A 17,582-nucleotide genomic window follows, 5' to 3' on the forward strand; every position below is an offset into this window, starting at 1 on the left:
ACGTGACATACTACGATTACGTACAGAAGTGTTGTCCTTCGTCTCGGCAATATGGAACCTCTCAACAGCTCCCGTTCTTTTATGGGGTCCTATCGGGATAGGTAGGCCCAAGCCTTTTCCCTCCCCCCTCCCTCAAAAAAAGAAAAAAGGAAGAAAAAAACAAGACATCCCTACTTTTTGCTTTTGCAATTAGATTTTTTCTTTCTATTTCGATTTATTTTATGATGTTAGTCAGCATCACATGACACACAATATATGTAACTCATTTATTGAAAGATCTTTATATCTTTTGAAGATTTCAAACCTAATTCTTAATTTGAAAGATCACTAAAGCATGAAGTTTACTAAATATAGAAGATTAGTACAAAGATAAAATTAAATAACCCATTTTCATAGCCCAGCAAGAAAGTTCCACCATTATGGTCAACAGGAGCAAATGCCGACATTCTAAGCATAGTTGTGATTTGAACACATAGTTTGACGGAAAAAGAGTGAGTTACTGAAACCTACTCTTTTTCTCGGAAGATCAAATTCTATAAGATTGTCCTGCATTTGATACCCACCGATGACAATGCCTTGTCCAAATGTTTGGTTTCGTTGAACAAAGGCGAGGCACACGACATCCTCGTTAACTTTTACCAATGAGTTTGCTCCGATAATTGTCCAATACACATTTGGCTTGTGCAAAACAAGATCAATTTGAGGAGCATTGTAGCCAAGGCGTGACATACCAATAGCAGAAGAATCAAAGCAAGTTTTAAAAGGTTGCACCGGGGACACAATTTTCACATCTTTAGGCATCGCGTTAACGAAAGCTTTGCTCACAACATTGTAAATAGAAGCCTCTAATACAGTGTAAGGAAAAGCCGTGCTGATTCTCGTCCCACCTTCACCATCTTCATCCAATGAGAGTAGCGTTTTATTTAACGGCACATTTTTTCCGCTGATCTTAATAGAAGAAACTTGAATATAATATTCTGATGAGCCCCGATTGTAGTACATATAATGAGGGTGGGAAATAATAGGTGTATAAATAAGATCTTGTGAGGCGTCAAAGGCAAGGCTAAGGTAATAAGGTCTATGTCCGATGAAAATTACACCGTTTCGTTCAGTTGATGAGCTCAAGCAAACAGCAAATTGTCTACTGAATCTAAAAGCTGATGCCAATTGAGCAGCAAATGATGCTGGACGTAGTTGTCCGAAACCAACCGTCCCCTTAATATCTTTACCAAGACCTTCGGTTAAAAATGTGTCATAGCAGCTAAAGATAAAATTTGGCATCGTGACAACGGGGCCTGGAACGGATCCGTTAACGGATTGGAGTGACAAAACATCTTGGGCGATTTCACCGCCCGTTATGATAGTTTGAGTAACCGTGTTTTCAACAGCGTTATAGCACACGTTTTTGTTGCAACCTGGCCGTTTTTTTTCGTGACAATCTCCGCAGGATACAGGTCTGGTAAGATTACATTGCATTGAATTGCAACGAGCGGGTTTGTAAGTGGAACTATTGTACCCTTTTTCACAATCTACCCATAGGCTTTCACCACCAAGATGGACAGCGAGGTTAACGGGGACAAGAGGTGTTCTTTGGTGTATTTGAGTAATGTATTGTAGAGTAGAGGGGTCTTTTTTCACTGCAAGGAATAAAGTTTTAGGCCGGTAAGTGGTTTTTGCTAGACAAGTTGATATGATGAGAAGAAAACAAAAGTGAAAGAAGTATCTAGAGGAAGACATTGGAATTAATTTGAGAATGGAAGAATGCTCGTATGTGAAATCTTGGATATCCTAGGCATGTATTTATAGCTGTAGGTTGTGGAACTAGCCCCACTCGCTTGAACAAGTGACATTTTTTTGAGTCCGGAACCAAAATGCCCCTAAAAAAATCATTTTGAACTAAAATACCATACAAAAAAAAATGTTACAAAAGTGTCTTTAGCGCAGTAAAATACTGCGCTATAGCACTTCACGGAGACGGAGCCGTTAAGTGCTATAGCGCAATATTTTACTGCGCTATAGAAATCTTTCTCTCACCTATAACGCAGTAAAATACTGCGCCATAGGACTCCGCCATTTTCCAAAACATTACATTTTCACTCCTTTTTACGTAGTTTATCTTTTTACGTAGTTTAGCCGTATATTAATCATGTTTTGAGATTCCGGAACTTCAATATTTTATATAAAACTCTAGTTATATTTGTACAATTAATAAAATAGGCTCAACACATCAGGAATACGCAATACTTTGGATTGTCGTTTTAGTGGTTGAAAAGTGCTCGAAGTCCTTTATTGTTTGAAGACTTGCAGTCATTAGCTTTAGGTTATTTATCTTTTAGGGTTTCATTTTATTTTTAAATTAATGCTTAACTTTATTTCGAATGTGTCACATTTTTTTTATTATAAATTTAGGATGTGAAACTATAAACAATAATAAAGACTAAGATAATATTTATAAATATGCAAAAAATATATAATATTTACGATAAATTGTACAACACTAATGTATATACACTATCGAGGATGGGTCCCACATGTAGTATGCCGGAGACTATCCCTAGGCCTAAGGCTCATACCATCCTCACCGCCCTCGCCATCGTCTCCATCGCCCTTTTTCCTCTTAATAACCGGGCGCTCTAAGTCATGATTATCTCCTCTTCCCCTAGCCCTTGCGCCCTTAACTAGAACGTGTTTCTTCTTGGGATTTAGTCCCGCTGGCACGCTCAGAGCCTCAGGCTGAGCTAGGTCTGGAAACTCGACCTCTTCCTCGTCAGGAGTTGCCACCGCGGGCGCCGAAGGATGAACCTAAAAAATATATAATAATTAGTACCATTTCTTATTTATATTGAATACATTAACGTTATTTATTTAATCAAACCTGTGTGTTAACGGGCACCTGAGATGGGTCTGTAAGCTCCTGAGATGGGTGTGGTGGTGAATATGAGGTAGTCTCCTGGACGAGACGAGATGCTGTTCGAAGTCCAAGTAAAGGTTATAAAAATTAAATAAATATTTACCTTATATTGAATAAAATTAGTTTTAAGTAAAAAACTTACATGCGCCTCGGTAGTCTCATGAGAAGACACCTCTGCCTCGGCAGGCTGATGAGAATGCTCCGGAATGGGTAGCTCCTGTGGACCCACTGGCGCCGAATCCTAAAATATGAAAAAAAACGAAATAATAAGTAACATATATATTTAAAATAAGTACTTTAAATAATCAAATATGTATATTAAATATTGACCTTATATTGAATAAAACAAATTTTAATAAAAAAGCTTACCTGTGGCTCGGTAGTCATATGGGAAGACATCGCTGGCTCGGTAGACCCCTGAGAAAACGCCTGAGTGGGTGGCTCTGCTGGATCCGCTGGCGCCGAATCCTAAAATATAAAATATTACTAAATAATGAGTAATATATATATATATATTTAAAATAAATAATTTTAAAGGAACAAATAAGTATTTTAAATACTAACCGGGATAAAAAACTCATCGAAGTCAAGAATCCTGGCTCACTCTAAATTCCTCACAGGCCGCTCATCAGCTAATGAAGCGTGTAACGCTGCCCAATCAACGTTATCACGCTCCTCTATGTATGCATTCTGGCTCGGCTGTGATGAAGACCCGGGTATCTCAGCAAGTAAGAGCGCCGGCGTAAACGTAGGTGAGTCCCCAGGTGAGCCGCCACCGGCCTGGAACGGCTGCGGATGGACTAGACCGTGAACGCCCTCTGGAACGGGATCGACCTCATCCGCCTCATCTACCAGATGGTGTCCTCCACCACCAGGTCCTCTAGCAGCAGCGCTGCGTCCTCTACGCGCACGGCGTCCTCCGGGAGCACGGCGTCCTCTGCCAACACGGCCTCCTCCTCTGGGAGCACCCGGTCCTCCTCCTGGCGCTGCCTGATACTCAGCCTTCGGAACAGGCTCCTCCCTGCGCCTAATCTCGCTTGCCTGCCAGATACCATCCTCGGATATCCGTACCATCTCTGCGGCAAGCCCCGCAAGCCCAGGGTAAGGCATATGCTCTAACCCCAAGATGCGTAAACGTTGTACGGCCACCAGCTGCATTTGTGTTCATCAGAAAAAAAAGTTTATTTTTAAAACGTAACAATTAATGCAATTAAACAAATCTAAATACGATAGACTTACCAATGCCTCGTACTGCCCCGCGAGTGTTGAGTATCCTACATCCCTAGAGGGACGCAAAGCTGGGTTGCTGATCAATCGGTGTGTGATCTGATGATACCAGCGCATGTAATGCTCAATGGGAGTCAAATGGCCGACCACCGCTAAAGTGCCCAACCTGTTCTCCCAACGGTGGAGCTGGCATCCATGAAAGCCAGAAAATCATCATCAACGACAGCCCGATCGTCCCGCTGGTAGTGTCGGAGCTCATGACGGACGTCAGGGGGTATACTCTGTGTATGCCCAAACTGTCGTAAGACACGCTCGGGCATGTGATCCTCTACGATGTTCAGGTGTATCAATGGACACTGCGACCTCCAAACCCCCTGACCTGCCGTACAGAAGGGCGGCAAACCATCTAATATAGCAGCGTACGACGTCCATATAAATAGCTACATAACATATAAATACAAATCAGTGATCACCAAGTAGAAAAGACGTTTAATTAAATTATTAATGTAAATTTAAATAGTTTTACCGCATCGTCCGTCATGTGATCAAGCTGGTCCCGAAACGGAAGAATACTGTGGTGCGTATCCACATCCCGGTCAAAACCCGCTGTCCACCTCCTCGCATAAGGCATGTCAATCTCGAGGTGATGCCTAGGTACGGGCTAAAAAGGCAGCATCCTCTCCCACACCCATAACTGTAAGCGATATTAGAAAATACGATTTTTAAGTCGTCATTTCAAGAGGTTTGTCTACATTAAAGGAAGGCACACTTAAAATATTACCCGGAGAAGAGCAAAAAATCCACACACATCTCTGACAACACCAACAGACGCTCGGCACAGGCATCTGTAAAGATACGACAAAACAGCACCACCCTAGCTGTAGTCTCCCAGGCGGTCCAGATGGTCCAGGAAAACCAAATAACGTAAGCTGACAAAAGCACCCGATGAGTTCGGGAACAAGATGCCCCCGAATATAATAAGCAGGTACAAACGGGCATGACGATCAACATCGTCCTGCGGGGTGTCATCGTCAACCGGATCCAGATCCTCCAAATAAGTGCAGAGTGCACTAATCTTAACCCGACTCTATCCCGAAATCTGGCCCTCGGCATCAGGCACGAAGTGGGTGAGCCTAATAAACTCTGTCGCCCACGTCTGACCAGGAGGAGGCTCGTACCGAGTGTATAGTGGCTCTCCATCTACCCGGAATCTAAAGAGGACCTCCACATCCTGAAGTGTAGGGGTGTTCAAATGAGACCGAAAAACCGATCCGAACCGGTAAACCAAATCAAACCGACTTGATAAACCGAAAACCGGCTTGGTTTGACTTGGTTTGGTTTTAAATTTTAAAAAACCGATAACATTTGGTTTGGTTTGGTGTTAAACCAAAAAAACCCGAACCAAACCGATACATATATATATATATATATATATATATATATATATATATATATATATATATATATATATATATATTAAGTCCAATACAAATTCAAATAATTAGTAAGAAAAGTGTAGCCCATTTAAGTTTAAGGTAAAATAAAAAGAAATTTGCTAAAGGTAAAATAAAATTTCCCCTTTATTCAGTTTTACGGTTTCCTCATTTACATGGCATCTGAATTACTACTAATAAGCAAGCATTTTATCCGTGACAAATTAAAGGGAAGAAAACGACACAATTGGAATTTAAAAAGATTTGGTAGATGACTTTGTCTTTCTGTTTATCATTTTTTGTTTTAACTTTTGTGCTTTCTTCTCAATGCTTCATAAACACGATGAATATAGATAACAAAAATTTCGGAGGAGCTGCGTAATATCAAAAGGCTATATATAGGGAAGTAACTACAATCATGAAAAGTAAATGTTATGCTTCTATAATTGCTATACTCATAGCCATAGGCCTATACCTAAATAAAGTTAATTAATTAATTAAGAAGATTTTTAGATTTGAATGGATCACTATCAAAGTCGTATTTAGTTACCATCTGATTCAAAGGTTCTTTGTATTAATACATTCTTAAAATTCAAAAAAACCCGCAAAAACCGAACCAAACCGATAAAACCGACAAAACCGAAACCGATAGAATTTATACTTTAATGGTTTGGTTTGGTTTGAAGATTAGAAAAAACCGACTTAATTCGTTTGGTTTGATTTTAACCAAAAATCGAGTCAACCCGGACCATGAACACCCCTACTGAAGTGTAATCGTGGCCTCACCAGTGCGAAGATGGAAGGTATGTGTCTCTGGCCTCCACCACTCAACCATGGCCGTGATGAGCGCCCAATCATGCTGTACCCGACTAACGGACACACAACGATAGATGCCGCCCCGAAACAATATCTCCAACACGCGAGGGTGTGGGGGGTGCTCGCATAAAAGAGTCCACACTTTCTGTAGTCTATGGGGACGGAGCCTAGTAGATATCCCTATAGTACCGACCCATAATAACTCTGACCTATGATTGTCTTGCAAAGACAATACTGATCTATCAGCGGGCCTCGGGTGAACAGCGGGCCCCGGGTGATCATCGGGCCCTGGGTGAGCATCGGGCGCCGGGGGAACATCGGGCCCAGGGGGAACATTTGGATCCATGAAAGAGTCCGGTCTGTACAAACTAAATTAGTCATTATTCTTGAAATGAAAGATAAATTATATTAACTAATTAATAATTTGCAGGGAATATGTGAATTATGTAGTATTATATCTTGTGAATAATTAACATGGGATATGCAGTAAATTTAATATGTGATAGTAAGGACACATATGTGATGACAAAGATTTTTAAGTTAATTACTTTTGAATTATGTGATGGCAAAGACTTGTTAAGTTAATTAGTTTGGGAATCGAAATTCAGCAGTAACATTTTGTTTGGAACTCTATTTTAAATATGTGATATATTTTTAGTTGACCGAATATCCAACACAACTACGATAAAATTAAACTAAAAGAGTATATTCGTCGACCACATATTTTCCTACAAACTTTACATTTTTTTCGTTAGCTTATGTATTTATGAAAAGAAGAACTTTAACTATTCTTTTTAAGATAATCTTTTTTTATTTAACATATATATTCACGCTTTTAAAATTATATAGATTAACATTTCATAAACATTTACAACTTGTTTGGATGGTTGTTACCTATTGTATTATATTATATTGTTATTTAAATACAATGTTTGCTTTGATTGTTACTTTAATTTTATTGTTATGTAACCACTGATTTAGTCCTATACAATACAACACAATATGATAAATGTCAAAACAATACATAACAATCATCCAAACAAAGTGTTAATAACATAATAATTCATTACCAATCAACTTCTTTCAATTCATAAACAATATTTAACAACTAATAAATTCATAATCAATATTTAACAAATAATCAATTAACAAAATAATAATTCATTAACAATTCATAAATAATGAACAAATTAACAACTCATAAACATATAACAAATTAACAATTCATAAACATTTAAAAAATTAACAATTCATAAACATTTAACAAATAATGAATTAAACAAAAAAAAAAAATCGGAACAGTGGCAAAAACCACTGCCCAGTCCGAACAAGAACAAAAAAAAAATTGTTTGTTTTTTTGGAAAATAGCAAGGATTAATGTTAAGCATGCTTAGAATATAATGTATATAACAAAATAATAACAAAAGTTCATAGTAGAAAACCTTAATCGAAGATTTTTTGTAGAGTTATTTTAATCGATTTGTACGCCGCTTTTTCCCAAAATTCGAACTTAGAATCTTGCTCCTTGACTTGAATATACCGAGAATCTAAACTTTCCGGACGAAATTTAATAGAAAATGACGTTTTTGGATGTGGGGACCACCTCGGCGTTTCAATTTTTTTTTTTTTTACCACCGGAGGGACCAGTGGTGGAACCCGATGGGTTTTATGGCGGAGTCCTATAGCGCAGTATTTTACTGCGTTATAAGTGAGAGAAAATTTATATAGCGCAGTAAAATACTGCGCTAAAGGTACTTTTGTAACATTTTTTTTGTTGGGGTATTTTGATTCAAAATGATTTTTTGGGAGGCATTTTGGTTCCGGACCTCATTTTTTTGGACTCATATCAAAGCTCCACATAAGAAATGGATGTTGTTGATTTATGTGTAATTTAACTTGTTATAATAGATTACTTATCTTTTACGGAAAAGGGCCTAAAATACCCTCGAACTATTGAAAATGGAGCAAAAATACCCTCCATCCACCTTTCAGCCCCCAAATACCCTTATCATCCACCTATTGGGTCTAAAATACCCTTATCACCACCTATTGGGTCTAAAATACCATTATCACTAACAAAATCTTTTCATTAAACACGTGTCATTTTTCTATTGGTTGGATTATAAAATTAATTAAACTAATTAACTTTTGCAATATTGACCAGATAGTGCCCCCCACCCCCGACCCGACCCCCCCACCCCCGACCCGACCCCCCCCCCCCCCCGGTGAATTTTTTTTTTGAAAAAAAAGTTGACATTTTTTTTGCACCCCACCCCGCACCCCTACCCCCCACCCCAGACGAAAAAAAAATTAATATTTTTGAAAAAAAAAGTTTTGACCTTTTTTTTTGGGTTTTTTTAGCTGGGAGGGGAGGGGGGCGTAGGGTGCGGGGTTTGGGGGGTGGGGGGAGGGGGAGGGTGCGGGGTGGAAAAAAAAGTCAACTTTTTTTTTCAGCTGGGAGGGGGGGGGGGGGGGGGAGGTGTAGAGTGCGGGGTGGGGTGCAAAAAAAATATTGTTACGCTTCTCAACTTCCTAGTAAAAAGCACAAGTACTGTGACATGTCTTGATAAATTAAAATGTCTAATGTAATTGAATTACCAAAAAAAAAAATATCTCACCCTAAAAAACATGGTATATTTTCAACCAAAAATCTAAAAGGCACAAGTGTAGACTACAATATTTTTTTTGCATCCCACCCCGCACCCTACACCTCCCCCGCACCCCCCCCCCACCCCCCAAAAATCTAAAAGGCACAAGTTGACTTTTTTTCCACCCCGCACCCTCCCCTCCCAGCTAAAAAAACCCAAAAAAAACGTCAAAACTTTTTTTTTCAAAAATATTAATTTTTTTTGCGTCGGGGGGGGGGGGGGGGTAGGGGTGCGGGGTGGGGCGCAAAAAAAAAATGTCAACTTTTTTTTCAAAAAAAAAAAAAAAAAAAATCACCGGGGGGTGGGGGGGTCGGGGGTTGGGGGGCACTTGGGTTATCTGGTCAATTAGTTTAATTAATTTTATAAGCCAACCAATAAAAAAATGCCACGTGTTTGACCAGAATATTCTGTTAGCAATAGGGATATTTTAGACCCAATAGGTGGATGGTAAGGGTATTTGGGGGCTGAAAGGTGGATGGAGGGTATTTTTGCTCCATTTTCAATAGTTCGAGGGTATTTTAGGCCCTTTTCCGTATCTTTTATTCAAACTATCTATTAGTACTGTTAAATAGAGTAAATGCATTAGGCTCTCTCTCTCTGAATGCAGGATTTGATCAGTCTCATCAATTTTATTTTTATAATATACTTGAAGAGTGCCAGTTATCCAAACCATGTGGATATTTGAATATCCCAAGACGAAGTATCTTTCCATGTGTGGAGATGTTTTTTAAATGCAGGATTTGATCAATGCATTAGGCTCTCTCTCTCTCTGAATGCAGGATTTGATCAGTCTCATCAATTTTATTTTTAGAATATACTTGAAGAGTGCCAGTTATCCAAACCATGTGGATATTTGAATATCCCAAGACGAAGTATCTTTCCATGTGTGGAGATGTTTTTTAAATGGTAAACCAACTGTATGCTTTATTATTATTAAGGTCAAGAGAAGACCCTTCTATCTAATTGAAGAAAATTTGCTACCCAGATCGGGAAACTTTTCATTATTAACTATCTTTCCATGTTTTTCTTATGCGGTACCATTTATTCAAATATACTAAAAAAAAGAGTGAGGGCTAGTACACTTATTGAGCTCCCTGCCTTCTAAGGTTGGCGGTTCAAGCCCCATTAGTAGTGTAGTATTCTCTTTCCCTTAATGAGATAGAGGAGTTCTTAGTTAATTTCATTCTCTCATAATTGCATTTGGCTAGTTAGGTCCTCATATTTGAATATTACTGGAGTAATATGTGCACCCATACGAAGCTGGGACTAATTAGATGGAAAGCTGGGAACAGGCAGCTGCACTCACCTTCTCTTCTTTTCAAACTTCGAATTGAATTAGAGAGGAGCTAGGCTCCTCCAACTGCATTTAACCATATAGTGACCCAGAGAAATAATAAATTAAATTGTAAATACTAAATAGAAGCCTCCAGTTCAGTATAAACAGAACACAAATGTTGTCTGGAGCTGGCCTTAAAGCTATGGGTTCTGCAGAATCCTTTGTCTCAAATTCTGTATTTGTACTAAAAATTTACATAAATAATCTATCCAAAATTCAGAAGCAAAACAGATTGGGGCTCAGAACCCATAAATTAAAAATGTTGGCTCCGCAGCCTCTAATTGGAGAGTGGTAACAAAGAGAGCTTAATTTCCAGGATGCAAGCCCCCTGCAATATAGCTTACTATTATTCACGTGCATGAACTGGAGAACTCGAGATTTGAAGTTTGATTAAAACGATATTAAATTGAAACATTATCAAAATGCTAAAGAAACAAGATTGGCTGCATTCAAAAGCATTGTACTCCGTTGCAGTACTATTTTATTTAGATCAATTAATGCGTCTTCTTTTGTTATTGTAGTTAGATTCAATGCAATTCCATTTGACAAGAATGTGAAGATGTCAAACAGCTTCACATGGCTCACACTATATCATAGTAATATTAGCTTATTCAGGAAGCATCTTCAAATCTTTTGAAGATTGCAAGTTTGCAACCCTATCAAGTTATGAAGATTATTTAATAAGAAATAGTATATAATTAAAGATAAAATGACCCCTTTCCTTAGTCAGCAAGCAGGTTCCGCTATTAAGTCAACTAGCTAGGAGCCCAAATGACGATTCTCTAAGCATAGTTGTGATTTGAACACATAGTTTGACGGAAAAATAGTGAGTTACTGAAACCTATTCTTCCTCTCGAAAGATCAAATTCCACAAGATTGTCCTGCATTTGATATCCACCAATAACAATTGCTTGTCCAGATGCTTTGCTCCGTTCAACAAACGCTAGACATATGACACCATCGCTAACTCTTACTAATGAATTTGCTCCGATAATTGTCCAATAAACATTTGGCTTGTGGAAAACGAGATTAATTTCAGGTGCATTGTAACCTAGCCGTGACATACCAATATATGTCGAGTTGAAGCAAGTTTTAAAAGGTTGCACTGGACGGACCATTTTCACCTCTTTTGGCATCTCATTAATAAAAGCTTTACTTACAACACTGTAAATAGAACCCTCCAATTCAGTGTAAGGAACGGCCGTGCTGATTCTTGTCCCACCTTCTTCATTTTCATCCAACGAGAGTAACGTTTTATTGAGTGGCAATTTTTTCCCATTAATCCTAACCGAAGAAACTTGAATGTAATACTCTGGTGAGTCGCGCTTGATGCGTACATAATGTGGGTAGGTAATGGTAATATAACGCGGGTGGGTAATTATAGGTGTATAGATAAGATCTTGTGATGCGTCAAAGGCAAGGCTAAAGAAATAAGGGCTATGTCCGATGAAAATTACCCCTTTTCGTTCAGTCGACGAGCTCAAGCAAATGGCAAACTGTCTGCTGAATCTAAAAATTGATGCAAATTGAGTAGCAAAGGATACAGGACTCTGCTGCCCAAAACCAACCATTCCCTTAACTTTTTTGCCTAGATTTTGTGTTAAAGTGGATGTAGCGCAACTAAAGACAAAACTTGGCACAGTTGCAACAGGGCCTCGAATGGATCCGTTAATTGATCGAATTGACAAAACATCCTCGGCGATTTCACCTTCATCAGAGATAGCAGTATTATCCATAGCTGGATTTGAAACAACGTTATAACACGCGTTGTTGTTGCAACCTGGACGTGTGTTATTTTCGTAACAATTTCCACATGTTGTTGACCTAGCAAGATTACATTGATTTGAATTGCAAAGAGCTTGCTTGTAAGTGGAACTTTTGTACCCTTTTTCACAATCTACCCATAGGCATTCACCACCTAGATGGAGGGCTAGTTTAAGAGGGGCAAGAGGTGTCCTTTGGTGAATTTGAGTAATGTATTGTAGGCTGGATGGGTCTTTCTTGACTAAGAGGAATAAAGTTTTCGGCTGGAAACTGGTTTTTGCTAGACAATTAGTGAATGTGATGAGAAGAAAAAAACAGTGGAAGAGATAGTACCCGGACGACGACATAGGAAATAATGTCATGATTCTAGTATAAAGGAAAAATGGATATATATCTTAGGCATGTATTTATAGCTAATGATGTGATTTATGAAAATATAGCTAGCCTGTAATTTTTTGTTATTTTCTTCCTTCAACATATTACTTTCAGTCTCATCAACCTTTTCATGTACTCTAATTGTAACGCCAGTTATGCGACCCATGTGGATATTTGACTAGCTCCCCTTACTTTTCGTTTAATTATTACTGTAGTTACTAATTAAGCTTGCTGCCCACCAAAGGAGGTTGCAGATTGCAGAACTTTCTCATTTGTGTCCGTATAATTGGATCAGTTCCAAATGGTTATCTTACTAGCTTCTTTTTTATTACCAATATAACCTTGTACTTCTTAAAAAGTGTTTACGTCTGATTGATATTCAAGTAACTTAACTATTTTTTAGATAAAACATAAAATGAAAATTAAATACCCCTAGATTTATAAATTTATGACTTTGGATTGGAGGAATCTTTGTAGCTCAGTCGGTTGGCTACCTGAAATTTCACCTTGTTGGTGAGAATTCAAATCCCACGTTGTAATCCCCTTCCCCTACCCCCATGTAATAAAAAAAATTAAAAAAAAATGACTTTGGATTAATTCAATTCTTCAACCAGCTACCTAAAAATGGACAGAGCCTCTAGGAGTTCCGTTTGATGGATAAAAAGTGTTCAAGTTACTTCAAGAATCATATATGCTTAGGACATATATAGGTCTAATAAAAATAAAAATGGATCTTTCTCCAAACTCAAGGTACATTTTGCTTAAGCGGTAACGTACTACTAATTCATTAGCCTTTTTAACTGAGGACAACTTTTTTGGATATGAAATCTGGGTGAAATCTGTATACGCGTGTGTGCTTTGGTAACAATATTCTTCCTTGAAATTTTGTCAGTGTCCTTAATTTTATAATATCCTACTTGGATTATAAATACCATGTATCATTTGAACAGCTCCTCTTCCAACGGGAAGTATCTTTGCATATCCAAAGAGAATTTTAAATGACGACCCACATATACTTTATTAACGATATAAAAATAGATCAAACAGTATCGAAATGCGAAAACCAAGGCATTATTTATACCTCATTATACTATTTTAATTGAAATAATTAAACGAAGATCAGTACAACATTCTTTTGATAAGAATATGAAGATGTTAGTCAGCTTCACACAGCACACATGGCTAGATTATAATACGTAAACTTATTTGATGAAAGATCTTCATATTTTTTGAAGAATGCCACCCTAAATCAAGTCAAACATGAAGCTTATTAAATCAGAAATTTTAAAAAATAAAATGACCCCTTTCCCTAAGTATAGAATTGATTCGAACACATAGTTTGTCGGAAAAAGAGTGGGTTACTGAAACCTATTCTTCTTCTCGCAAGATCAAATTCCACGAGGTTGTCCTCCATTTGATACCCACCAATGACAATTGCTTGTCCAAATGTTTGGTTTCGTTCAACAAAGGCTAGGCACACGACATCCTTGTTAACTTTTACCAACGAGTTTGCTCCGGTAATTGTCCAGTACACATTTGGCCTGTGGAGAACGAGATTAATTTCAGGTGCATTGTAGCCAAGGCGTGACATTCCAATAGCAGAAGAATCAAAGCAAGTCTTAAAAGGTTGCACCGCAGGGGCATTATGCACATCTTTGGGCATCTCATTAATGAAAGCTTTGCTGACTGCACTATAAATAGAAGCCTCCAATACAGTGTACGGAACCGCCGTGCTTATTCGTCCCACCTTCATTATCTTCATCCAACGAGAACAATGTTCTATACAGTGGCAAAGTTTTTCCGTTAATCCTAATGGAAGAAACTTGAATATAATACTCCGGTGAAGCCCGTTTGATGATAAAAAAATTTGGGCGGGTAATGATAGGTGTATTGATAAGATCTCGAGAGGCGTCAAAGCCAAGAGCAAAGAGATAAGGCCTGTGCCCAATAAAGATTATTCCATTTTGTTCAGTTGATGGGCTCAAACAAATGGCAAATTGTCTACTGAATTTAAAAGCTGATGCAAGTTGAGTAGCAAATGATACTGGACTCTGCTGTCCAAAACCAACCATTCCCTTAACATCTTTGCCTAGATTTTCGGTTAAAAATGACGGGGAGCAGCTGAAAATAAAGTTTGGCACAGTGACAACGGGTCCTGTAGTGGATCCATTAACTGATTGGATTGTCAAAACATCCTCGGCGATTTCACCACCATCATAAAAAGTACTCATAGTTGGATTTGACACAATGTTATAGCACGCGTTGTCGTTGCAACCTGGCCTAGTCTTATTTTCGGTTCTACAATCTCCGCAAGCTGTTGACCTAGCAAGATTACATTGCCTTGAATCACAACGAGCGGGCTTGTAAGTTGAGCTTTTGAAACCCGTTTCACAATCCACCCATACGTTTTCGCTACCAACATGGACAGAGAATTTAACGGGGATAAGAAGTGTTCTTTGGTGAATTTCAGTAATGTATTGTAGAGTGGAGGGGTCTTTTTTCACTGCAAGGAAGAAAGTTTTAGTAGGTTTGACCATGCGTTTTCAAACCATGGTTTGAAAACCATGACTCCCAACCAGCGTTTGGACATGTGTTTTCACTCACGGTTTCAAACCCCAAATCATCCAAAAAGGGATGATTTGGGGTTTGAAACCATGATTTCAACTTTTTAAAATGTGAAATTTAACTCATAAGTTTATATTTTGTAAAAAAAGACTCATAAGTTGGTAGATATTTTTAACAATTATCCCATGAATCATTTACCAATCTCATTAACTTCCACCAACCTTTAATTTATGTGGGAGGATTATATTAAAGAGTAGTTACATTACTATTCATGTTAAATTTTCGTTTTTATTGAACTAAAGTTTGATTAATTAATGTTATATTTTTTAGAAAGGTCTTCTAGTAGTGTACTAATTTTGTTATGACTTGCTCGTTTGGTAAGATTATATAAGAATTGAGAATGTTTTGATAGTTTTCACAATTTGTGGGGTTTTTATATCTATAAGAGAAAATACAACTTAAAATATCCAAATTGCATGTGTAAACATGATTTGAAACCATGATTTCAAACCGTTAAACCATGGTTTCAAACCATGTCCAAAAACGGGGCCTTAGGCTTGAAAATGCTTTGAGCTAGACAAGTTGATACGATGAGAAGAAAACAAAAATGAAAGAGATAGTAGCTAGGGGACGACATCGGAATTCGGATTATTTGAGTGTAAAGGTAAGTATGCAATAATAAAGCAGACTTGTGTGTGAAATATTGGATATCATAAGCATCTATTATAGCTACTTTGAGGAAGTCAGCCAACCCATAAAATTGATGGCACTTTCCAGCCCTTTGATTTTCTTATAATAATTGTTCCTTCATGTGAAGAAATCTTCACGAGCCTTTGCAATAGAGAAGTTTCTTGGATATGAAAGTTGAAATCCTTTACATATAACCTTTTATTATTATTATTATTGTTGAATATGTTCCTTTCAATCTCATCAATTTATATAATATCCTTGAATAATGCAACCAATGTGGATATTTAAATAGCTCCATCCTTTACTGGGGAATATCTTTCCAGATCTGGAGATGATTTTAAATGGTGTGCGACACTTAATATTTTATCAAGGTCAAATTAAGGAAGCTGTCCCGAAAAGAAATTTGCCACCAAATTGGGAAAGTTATATTTTACTTTTTGTATATCCACGTTCTTCTTATGCACTATCATTCAGAAGCACCGACAGTTTTTTCCTACTTTCCTGATGTTATATTTGAACGCATAAACAAAATGGATTTAAGTTATACTGTATTATTTATGAACTAGTTAATTGTCCGTATTTCGCAGGGTCATGAATGACCTCATTGAACTTGCAAATGATCCTTCTCCAATATTTTATTATTAAAAATAACAAACGGCAAATTATTATAAAAATAAAACTATTGATAATATTTCAACTTAAAGTTAATATTAAAAAATAACAAAAGGCATATTCTCATAAAAATTATATATTTTGAAGATATTCCAACTTAAATTAAAAGATAACGAATAATATAAAAGTATTACTGTTTAATCAACTTTTTTTTCTTCTATATATTCTTTGATGTAAAATTTGAAAATCAAAGAGTAAATAGCAGATGCAAAAAGTTGATATATATATATATATATATATATATATATATATATATATATATCAAGAATGAATTCTCAACTTCGCGGAGAATTCTATACACCTTCAACAAATTTATGAAATGATCTTTCTAAAAATTTAGTAGAAAAATGAGAGATTAAATGATTGTAATACCAAAAACAAAACAAAAACAAATATATAAGTAATATACATAAAAAATCTAGAAAAAAGGCTTAAGACAGAAACCAAATATAGATTAAGGCATTAATTATATTTGTACTTACTTAATGGTGGAGTCCTTGAGGAGAGAATATGTAACAGTTATTTTGGCTATTAGTCCTAATTAAATTAAAAAAAAAATATAAATATCAATTGTATTGTGCACAACAAACTTCTTAAGGCTATTGAGAAGACAATGTCAAGTCTTCATTTCAGAATTTACATTGTGTTGAGACACATTCCTTGAATTTTATTCTAAATTTGGAGTTACTACCCTTTTGTCTTCATAAAAACATCGAAGAATTATTTTCAATTAGTAAACCTTGCGCAGGTACATGTGAAAATTTAAGTGCATTCTTCAGATGTTTATTAAAGTATCAAACAAAAAATTCTCCCCTTATTCAACATGCTTTTTTCTCTTTACCAAAATATCAACTTAAAAAAAAATTAAAAAAAGTAAAGCTCTCTTAACATCAATCAAATTGTCAGTTTTTTCTTCTTTAAGTTTTTTGCAAAATGTTGATGCTTCAGCAAAATCAAGAAATAAAAACATGTTGTTTTCCATCGTTTGTTTCTCTTACCATTCATATAGATTATAAGAAAATTGAAGAGAAAAAGAAAATGCTGGAGTGACACTATACATGTACACCAGAGAATAATCATATCTAAAAATAAAAGTCATAGTACTGTTAAAAATAAATGCGTAAGAGTACATGTGACACTATACA

At 36.8% G+C, this 17,582-nt stretch overlaps 2 protein-coding genes and 1 pseudogene across 2 annotated transcripts; all 3 read right to left on the bottom strand.

Annotated features, from left to right (window-relative positions):
• Positions 1-254: 254 nt before the first annotated feature.
• LOC132638220 (probable aspartic proteinase GIP2) lies at positions 255-1,767 on the bottom strand. Its single transcript, XM_060355177.1, has one exon. The coding sequence runs from the start codon at positions 1,735-1,737 to the stop codon at positions 448-450; it is 1,290 nt and encodes a 429-aa protein (XP_060211160.1). The 5' UTR covers positions 1,738-1,767; the 3' UTR covers positions 255-447.
• A 9,109-nt stretch (positions 1,768-10,876) lies between these two features.
• LOC132638221 (probable aspartic proteinase GIP2) lies at positions 10,877-12,497 on the bottom strand. The gene has a single exon (XM_060355178.1). It carries the CDS (start codon positions 12,495-12,497, stop codon positions 11,154-11,156), a length of 1,344 nt encoding a protein of 447 aa, XP_060211161.1. The 3' UTR covers positions 10,877-11,153.
• Positions 12,498-13,819: 1,322 nt separating this feature from the next.
• LOC132638222 (probable aspartic proteinase GIP2) lies at positions 13,820-15,712 on the bottom strand (annotated as a pseudogene).
• Between the last annotated feature and the right edge of the window lie 1,870 nt (positions 15,713-17,582).

The sequence above is a fragment of the Lycium barbarum genome, chromosome 4, assembly GCF_019175385.1.
Source record: "Lycium barbarum isolate Lr01 chromosome 4, ASM1917538v2, whole genome shotgun sequence".
Taxonomy (NCBI): Eukaryota; Viridiplantae; Streptophyta; class Magnoliopsida; order Solanales; family Solanaceae; genus Lycium; species Lycium barbarum.